Below are 9616 nucleotides of genomic sequence, written 5' to 3'. Positions count from 1 at the left end.
CAATTAAATCTTTGCTTTGACCAGCAAAATAATTAGTTGGTAATTATTTGTGCAGGCTTTTCAACAGATTTTAGAAGCACTTTCCATCAAGGAGTATCCACGGAACAACTTCCCAGTCTCTCCAGCTCAAGTTGAAGTAAGCATTAATGACTCTGAAGAAATCAGAAATGTTTTGCTGAGGGGCAATCAAGGCAATAATGAGATGGTTGAGGATTTTTGCTGGATGCTAAAGGCAGCCATTAAAGATCACGTGTTTACAGATGAAAGAAGTTAGATACACTTATCATTCTGAAATTATACTGACACCTTTAATGCCGTTTTTCTTCTGTCTCAGTAGCAACACTTCTTTTACATTACAGATATATCCATGGGCAAGGTGAGATTGCAGATTTTACCAATTTTATACAAAATATTGATGCTCCCCTCTGAAATAAACTCTTAGGACAAGTAACCTCTTTATAACATCATGCAAACTACGATCTGCAATTCCAGGGGGTTTAGATATACATATATTTATATACACACATTTTGGGGGTACAGCAGGGACACATTTTTGATTGCTCATCACAACTTTTTAATATTTTTCAGCAATGTGAATCTTTCACCTTCTTGCCAGGTCCTTCCACTTCTTCCCCAACTGCAGTGGTCAGTACAGAAACAAAATTGGGTCCAAGAAATCACCTTCTCATCTGATTTATCTCACAGGAGTGCAAAGTACCCACCAATCCTCCTGAAACTGCCCAAAAAGTCCTGGGTGGTAGGTGCTGGACAATCAGGAATTTGGGCACAGTGCTGTGCCACTGATTCCCTGATGTTTTTACAAGGAGCACCAACCAGCCATGAATTCGATTTTAAATCAGTGAAATATCAACAGGACACACTGCACTTGGCCAGCAAGGGAAGGAATTGGAACCAGGTCCCAAAAGCAGCAAATCCCAGCCCAAACTGGCCTTTAGGGAAGCTCCCAGGTTGCTGCAGATGCTTCCACCCACCAACATTTTCAAGTACACAGAAACTTTTAATATAGAACCACATCCTTCCTGATACACAAGGCACAAAGATCCATCACTTCAGAGTATTTGGGGCACGAGGGATGAAGCTTTCATTAGCAGCTCATGAGAAAATCATTTTATTTAATATTCAATCTGATGGCACTGGAGTTTGGTGCTGATGGCAGAACCTAAAGAACAGGTTTCATCCAAAATCCTTTGGAATCAACGTGATTCTGAACACCAACTTCAGTGAGGCCAGGATTTCTGCCTAAATTTTATTTTTAAATAAAATGCATAGGTTATTTCTCGATCCCTCTCATTACCTCCAGGATTCTGCCACACTAACTCGTGGCAGTTCTCCTGCCTCCCAGGGCAGTTTCCATTTTGCATATAACAATTATATCCAATAAAAAAATAGTATGAAGCGACTTCCAAAATCCAAAGGTCAAAAATTCAGCTAACATATATTAATCTTTATTATGTAACAATGAGATAATAAATAAGTTTATGAATTCACATGACCTGTACAAAAAGCTGGGAAGCTTTTGTACCAAGTTAGGTACCACTTATTTGGATTTCATATTTGTTGAACAAATGACCTAAAATTTTATACAGCTGTGGAGTTAAGGCAAAACCAGAAAAGACCTTTAACACAACAGAAGGGTTGGAAAATACACAGAAATACAAACAAGGGGATCTCATCTCCAGCTGACAAAGTGGTTGTGTCTAAGGAAGGAATCCCTCAGGAGCTGAATAAAGCAGTAATTATCAATCATGTTAATTAAAATTGAAGAACAAGTGTGAGGTGTCCTGCAGGGCAAAGCTATTTTTGTAAAGCTGTGCCTGAATGATCACCTTTAACCCTGGGGAGTTTTGTCTGAATGGTTATAATCTGCTTTTCATTTTAGGAATCAGCACGTGGAAAAGAGGAACCCCTTCCGTATCCAACCAAAATACATCCATAACCCCTCAGGTTTATGGAGGCTGGACTTGATTGTGACTGAGCTTAAATATTTGGGTGAACCATCCAACACACAACACGCAGAGGAGAACTCAAGCCGACCACTTAGCAGTAAGAATTACCTTCCTAAGACAATGGAACAGATCGTGGCAGTCCAGTCCCAGGGACAGAAACACGTGTGACCAATTTATCAATACACAGTTCTTTGGCAGCAACACACTAACTCTTGACTGGAGTCTGAACTCAAACTCTCCTACAGGAAAGACTTGGTGCCAGTCTTTTCACAATTAGAGAAAATCCACTTCTTCCACAAAGTAAGTCCAGAAAATGAAATTGGAATAAATCTTGCAGAGCTTTAGACTGTAACCTTAAGCATTGATATTTATTGTCTGCTCTAGTCTCAGTCCAAAGATATTGTATTTGAACACACAAAATTCTGTGAGACTTCTGAGTAGTTCAGATGGGGCCAAAATCCATAGAGAGAGAATCCAAAATCACCCATGAGAAAGCAATAAAGAACCACCACTGCCATGATGACAAAATGATCTTCATGTAAACAGAGGCAAGGATGAGTCCACACCGGGATGGATGTCACAGGAGAATTGACTTTACAGGGGAAAGACCAGGAAGCCAGAGAATGTCGAATACTGCCATCCACCGACCAGGTTCCCTTTCTCCAGTTTCAGGTAAACCTTGTCCTCCTTGTCCAGGTAGAGCAGGACCCCGTTAGTGGCAGCTTCACGGGTGACGTCCTTGTCCCCAGCGAAAGCAGAAATCACTGGCTTCCCATTCAGCATCAAATTCACCTGCAAGGGAAGCCCTGAAAAGCTCTAATTAACAGCAAAACATCAAGAACCACCCCTGAATACTAACCACAGTGCAAGGGCCCGATCCTCAGTGCTTTTTGGGTTGTTTTAAACCAGTAATGACATTTATTTGGCAAAAGCAAATGGATGTGAGCTGGACCTGCAGCTGAGTGAGGCATCACCTCAGTTTGTATCACTTTGCCTATCTCAGGGATTATTTAGTCACACAGGAGCAAAAAAAAAGGTATTTTCAATAAGTTTGGTCACCAAGAGATGTGACACGAGGTGTCAGAGGCACCACAATGGGCTGGGAGCTTACACTGCACTGGGAACAAAATGTGTGTCCCTCTCAATACAGATGGCAGCCTGGTTCTAAAGTTTAGAACTGACTTTTAGCTTTATAAACTCACTCCATTTTTTCTGTAAAACACTTCTGCAAGCCAGCACAGCCTGTGCTCTGAAAGCAGCATCTCTAATAAAGATGGGCAGGGCCTGGGGGAATGAGCAGTTCCAGGCATTTTTCATTTCCCCCATGGCAAATGATCAGCTTTGCTCTGTTTTTCCATTCCAAGCAGCTCTAATGCAGTCACAGGGGGTGAATTATGGGATGCTTACCCACATCCACTCTGCTGGCCTTGCATATGCTCCCATTAATTTTAATGGGAGTCACCACAGAATAAATTAGTGCTCAGCAGAAGTCAGGGCAGCAGGGTCTGGTATTTATTTGGGATTCACCTGTCTGGGAAATCCACTTAATCAGGAGTCTCCGGGGAACCCATTGCAGTTTAATGATATTTAATGGCACTGACAGATGTTGTGGGGGCAGAGGAACATCACTTGTGCAGGAAGCCTGCAGGTGATTTAGTGGGGCTTCAGTCTGGATGTGGCTGAGACTCAAACCAGTTTGATCCACTCCAATGGTTTCCAGTTCTCCTCCCCATTTACCACGCAGAAAAAGGGCATCAAGGCTTTACTCATTGCTTGGCTTGGGTTTATCTCACTCCTTCTGTACCATCAGGTTCTCCTCACATCATCTTACAGGAATTTAATCAGAGGACACATCACAGGTTTGCACAGCTTGGTCTCACACTGACTGTTCCAAAACAGAGCCAAGCAAACCCATCCATCCCTTCAGAATCTCTTACTCCTGAAAGATTTCAGGCCATGCACAGGTTGGAACATTCCCTGCCATGAGTCCCAAACTCCCAGGTTTGAGCTCCTGCTTTGTGAAACACCAAAGTCCGAGCTGGACTTCCAGAACCCAAAGCTTGGCATCTTTCCTGATACTGTGCATTTGAAATCCACTGAAGTGGCTGACAGAGTTATTCAACCTTCAGCATTCAAGAGAGTGAAAAGAACACATTTTGAGCACATTAAACAGCCTATAAGCTCACTACAGAGATTTTCATGAGGCCAATGTTTCATTTAAGGCTTTGTCATTGACCTGATTGGAATTAGGATTTTACACAGTAAACTGAAGGGGAATTTCACCAGAGGTAGGACTGTGGCTTCCACCAGCTCTCCCCATCTCCACCATTCACACTTTTCCTGGGAAATCCAGAGCCAGCAATGCAGAGGCAGAGCAGCCACAGAGAAATGTCTGATCACTCCTCCTGCAGATATCCATCTCAGCTCAGCCTGGCAGCCTTAAAAACACGTCCAGGAGCAGGAGAGAGCAAGGAAAAGCATCAGACACTTCAATGAACCTGGAGGTCTCGTGGGTGGAAACGAGGGAAGCCACAGATGTTACTCCAGCCCTGGGAAGCCAGGAGGTGTCACAGCAACTGCCTGACCTGGCAGGAAGATTAAGGAATTACTTCAAGGAATTTGCTGCTGGCTCAGCAAGGGGATGTTCAGGAACTTGGAGGCTTTTCCCTCTTGTATTTAATGAGGCAGCTCCGTTGCTATTAAGCTACAGAAGAAAGTGCAAAATTACCCCTTTTTTCTAATATATGACACATCTTTTGTACATTATATAGTGAAAAAATGAAGTTTTAATTGCTGTAAAGGCTCCCTAGAAGACATTGCTGTAGGGATATAACCAACCTTGGTCCTCAGCACACTGAGGGCATAACCAGGGACCTGGCACCAGGAGCCAGGGCACAAATTGTTCCAAAAATACTCAAATCTGGTACCCAGAACTCCTGTGTTCCACACAGTGAGATTAACCTGCAGCAAAACACAACTTTTCAACAGAGCTCTCTTTTACTCTTGGAACATTCCCTCTCTTGAATGCTTTATGTCACCCAGATATTCATGGCACAGAAGTGAAGCTGTGGTGATTTACCTGAGGTGAGGATTCTGCCTTATTTCAGCTGCTCTGTTTAAATGATTGACTCTGCTGCTAGGAAGTCAACACCACAGGTTGCTGTAAACTAAACTATTCTTCCTTAAAATCCTGTTAAATGCTCCTGTGCTAAGTCAAGACCCTATCCTAAACAAACAATTTAAATAAATATTTTGTAATAATACTCAATCAACATACCTGAATTGTTTGACTCTGATAGACTTTAATTACGTGAAAATTGAAACTGTAAATTCCTTTCCTTGGTGCTACAAAGACAGACTCCAACGTGAAAAAATTGCCCACATTTACTAGGATCTACAAACAGAAAAATATAGCATGGGGATTAGTACAGGTAGTGAGTGCTAAATGAAAATACAGATTATCAACTTTAGAAACCATTCACCCACGGAAAATTTTAAATCTACATCTAAGCTGGTTTATTCATTTTCTGTTGCTTACTTTGGAATAACTCATAAAATGGGTATTTAGTTGTATTTATAGGACAACTTTACTACAAATAAACTAAGGTGAGAATTATTTCTTACTTTGATACTATACCATACCTTCAAGTCCTTTCTTCCATACACGTTTTTAAAAAGGCATTTTTGTTCATCTTTCCCCGAAATGACATCCAAACACCAGTCCTGGGAGTGGCTCACGGCTTTTGGCTAAAAAGCAACGGCCAAGCCAACACTGCCTTCCCCAAGCACCAAGTGTGAGGAAGGATTGCATGAATGACAGGAGTCATTCCCAGTTCACAGCCAGGCTGAGTTACTGGAATACCCGGCACATCCCAGCAAAAACTGGCTTCAGTTGTTCTTACAGGCACTAATAATGATTTGGGTTTAATTAAACGGAGGCAAGTGACAGAGGGGAAGATATGAAATGAGTGCATCACCAGTATGGTACACATCCTCTGCAATGACTGCATTTTGCCTTCATTCCACTTCGTTGTGCTTTATTTTAATTGGTATTTCCAGGCTCTTTTGTGCCAGGCACAGCCCTCGGAAGCCTCTAGGACTGTCCATGGAGTTTTAAGGTCATTTACAGTGCCAGTACCAAGCTGTGGGGCATATCTGGCTCCAGTTGCCACGACAATTCGCTGCTCACGAGAGAAGGGTGGAGGAACGAGAAGAACCATCAGTCTCTATGACTTTGGGCTCGCCCCAGGACAGGAGCTGGCATTAAAACCTGTGTTGGTATCTGCACGTTAATATTGGTGCTGAGCTGAGCAAAGCTGGACCGTGAACCTCGGACTGTGCAGGGAAAGTTAAAGGATTTCCCCTAAAAATTCTCTCTTCTTCCCCTCTCAAAAGCTGAACAAACCGTCTAAACCCTACACAGGCTGCACCTGAGGTCCCCCTGTCCCCAAGCCCCTCGGGGCCGTGCCACCCCCCGGTGCCACCGAGCGCTGCCAGCCCGGCACCTCCCGGGCTCGGTCCCCGCTTCTCCCCGGGGCCGCAGGTGCGGAGGGGCCGCTCCCGGGGGGCAAATGGGGAACCTCTGCAGCCCCCAGCCTCAGCTCGCCCTGCCCTGCCCCTCCGCCTCGGGGTGGATTCCCAAGTTTTAGCCGGGATCCGGGAAGGGGCGAGCACCTGTTGATGCGCGGGGGATGTGCAGCGGCCCCGCGGTCCCTCGGGCGCGGCGCTCACCTGGTCGAAGTAGATGATGCGCGTCTTGTTGCTCATCTCGGAGGGCTCGTGGTTGGTGCTCCGCACGGCCGAGAAGGCCACCTTGGAGTTGGCCGCCCGCACGGAGATGCCCAGCGGCGAGGAGGACGAGCCCTTGGCGTCGGGGGCCGGGTTGGAGTCGCAGACCACCAGGCACTTGCCCTCCAGCACGATGGGCTCGGTGTCGTTCTGCGCGGTGGCGGCGCGGCCGCCCAGCGCCAGGGCCAGCAGCAGCAGCCGCCAGCCCATGGTCCGCACCCGCGGCCGCTCCGCGCCCCGCTCCGGCCACCGCGGGCGGCTCCGCGCACACACCGCGCTGCTCCGGCTCTGCTCTCCGCCGGCTCCTGCCCGCCGGCTCTTCTCTCCTCGCCTTCTCCTCCCACCGCCACCACTTTGTGCCGTGCTCTTTTTTTTTTTCCCCCCTCTTTCTTTCTCTTTCTCTCTCTCTCTCCCCCCGGGTCCTTTGGCGAGCTCTTTAAAGCGCGCCGCAAAAAGCTGCCGAGCGAAATACGCGCTGTCCAGAACGCCCTTTTCTCCCCTCTCTGCACATCAAAAAAGAGCGCGAGAAGGGGAGGCGGGGGGAAAAGAAGCCCTCAGGTGAATTATTGCTGAGAGAGAGAAACGAGAGGTGGCGAAGAAATAAACCCATCCGGCGCTGCCATGATCGCCGCTGCCGGCAATTCGAGCTGGAGATCCAGAATGCTCGGAGTGGCGGAGCGGAGAGGTGGCACCTTCCCCCAGAACTGCCAGATCCTGCCTCTGATAGCAGCGGCAGGGTGCTGCACACTGCACTTCTCTCTCTCTATCTTCCCCCGCCACAAATCCCCCCCTCCGCAGCAGCTGTGTCAGAACAAACCTGCCCAGTTCTCATCTAGCGGGGCAGGCTCGAGGTTTCATCCCCAGGGAGCCTCCCCTCGAACTGCCCCTGCTCACACACACTCTTGTCCTCCCAGGCAACTTCTGAAGCGGCTGCAAAGCCCAAGGGAAAGCGCCAGGACATCGCAACATCCCCGATTTTCAGGAGGACGAGGATGGGGAAGCGCTGCAGCCTGCAAGGCTGCACTGAACCTGCGGGAGTGTCCCAGGGCACGGAGCTCCTGTGCAGGTGTTTGCAGCTGGGCTCGGGGCAGGACACCCCGAGCACGCAGGAGGGAACAGCTTTCCTCAAATCACACCCTGAGGTCACCGGCAGGACTTTCCTGCCTCCTCTTCGAGCATTAACGTGGCCAGGTGCCACCTCACGGTGCTGCCACATGGTTATGGTGTGATTTAACACCTCTGTCTCTGATTAATTTACTTTTGTGGTGTGTACTGGAAGGATTGGGAGACTGAGCAGGTACCTTAGCGTAGTTCTCCCATGAATTTCGAGATTATTAAAAACATGAGTGGCTTGGTGCTGCTGATGGCTTCTGGACAAGACCCTTCCTGCATTGCCTGGCCCTGTTTGAAATAGTCTCATGGTGAAACCTAAACTCACTTCAGGGACTGGCAGAAGTGGCACAGTGCTCCCAGACGCAGAATTGGCTACACAGATTTCTATCCAAACCAAAAAAGCGCCAACAGTTTAGAAGAAATTGAGCAAATGATTTTTAGATAGATGCCTTTCAGTACAGCAAATTGTTTGTGCCTGTAACAGCTTTGCAACAAATACGTCCTGTGCCAACCATTAACAGCAGCAGCCTCCATTCCCTGCTTGCCCAAGGCATCTCTGGGTGCAGACAGAAGAAATTAAACAAGCAACAGGAAACTAAGAGGAGGAATAAAAAGCACCAAAATCCACTCTCTGCTGAACAGCAAAGCTTTCTGTGGGCAAGTGTGAGCTGGGACTGGTTTTCAGTTGATGCAGAGAACCAAGAGTGAAGCATTAACTCTGCAGAACTCAGCAAAGTCTTTGAGAAGCGTGCAGCCAAAAGTCTTCTTAGCAAGCATCAAACTCCCTAAAATTCAGAAGGCCAGACTCAAATTTTAAGGAATTCCGTTGATCAGGCAAGAGGCAAAAAGAAATGGTTCTGTTTTCTAGGAATGCATCAACGTCCTCTTGCTCAGTGACACAACAAAGATGGATGGAAGGATCCAGCTGAGAGGCACCACTTACTGTAAGGAAAGGAAACTAGAAATCAAACAAATACTTGAGCACAGCTTTGTACCTCTTGTAGAAATTTGAGCTGCAGATTAAAAGATTCCCTCCTGTGCACAGGAACACCAGTTTGAGGACTCTAGCAAAACAAAGCTGTGGGAAAAGTGTTTTGTAAACAAATACAAACAGTTAAATATAAATATTTCCGCACTATTTCAACATCTCCTGCTTCAAATCTCTTCTGTCCCTAAAGCTGCTGAGTGGCCTTTTAACACTGCACAAGTAACAGCACCAGTAACAACCATCCCAGCTCTCCCAGCCTTTCCTCCCAGCAGAGCTGCTCCATCCCTCTGCTCATCCTGGTGCCTCCTCTGGACTCTCTCCAGCAGCTCCAGCTCCTCCCTGTGCTGGGATTAGAGAGGGATGACTTTCACTGCACTGGGATTTGGCCAGGGGACCCCACACCTGGACCAGAGCAGAGCTGGGGCATGGCCATGAACGTTCTCCATGTGCTCCTCCAAGAGACATCAGGGCTATAAATAATATCCATAATCCACCTAAGGAAGCAGCCTGGAGAGTCCCTATCATCAAAATATCTGATACCAGGAAACACCTCCTCCTTTCTTCCCAGCCAAGCAGAAGGAAGAGAGCTCGGAGGTTATTTGTAACAATCTCTGTTTGGGTGGCTGAGCTGGGCTTTGATTGCTGAGCAAAATGAGGGAAGTTTGCAGGGGATGCTGTGGGAGAGGTGAGTTGAAAAGTGGAGTTTGCATTTAATTCATAAGCAACAAGGTTAATGATTGCTCTTATTTTATCTGACAGA

At 46.9% G+C, this 9616-nt stretch overlaps 1 protein-coding gene across 1 annotated transcript; it reads right to left on the bottom strand.

Moving 5' to 3' along the window:
* Positions 1 to 283: 283 nt before the first annotated feature.
* CBLN4 (cerebellin 4 precursor) lies at positions 284 to 7759 on the bottom strand. Its single transcript, XM_048322184.1, has 3 exons — positions 6699 to 7759; positions 5245 to 5361; positions 284 to 2759 (listed from the first exon to the last, which is right to left on the bottom strand). Exons 1-3 carry the CDS (start codon positions 6963 to 6965, stop codon positions 2562 to 2564), a joined length of 582 nt encoding a protein of 193 aa, XP_048178141.1. The 5' UTR covers positions 6966 to 7759; the 3' UTR covers positions 284 to 2561.
* Positions 7760 to 9616: the final 1857 nt, after the last annotated feature.

This window comes from Corvus hawaiiensis, chromosome 17, assembly GCF_020740725.1.
Source record: "Corvus hawaiiensis isolate bCorHaw1 chromosome 17, bCorHaw1.pri.cur, whole genome shotgun sequence".
Classification (NCBI taxonomy): domain Eukaryota; kingdom Metazoa; phylum Chordata; class Aves; order Passeriformes; family Corvidae; genus Corvus; species Corvus hawaiiensis.
This window is presented reverse-complemented; position numbering and strand designations above follow the sequence as displayed.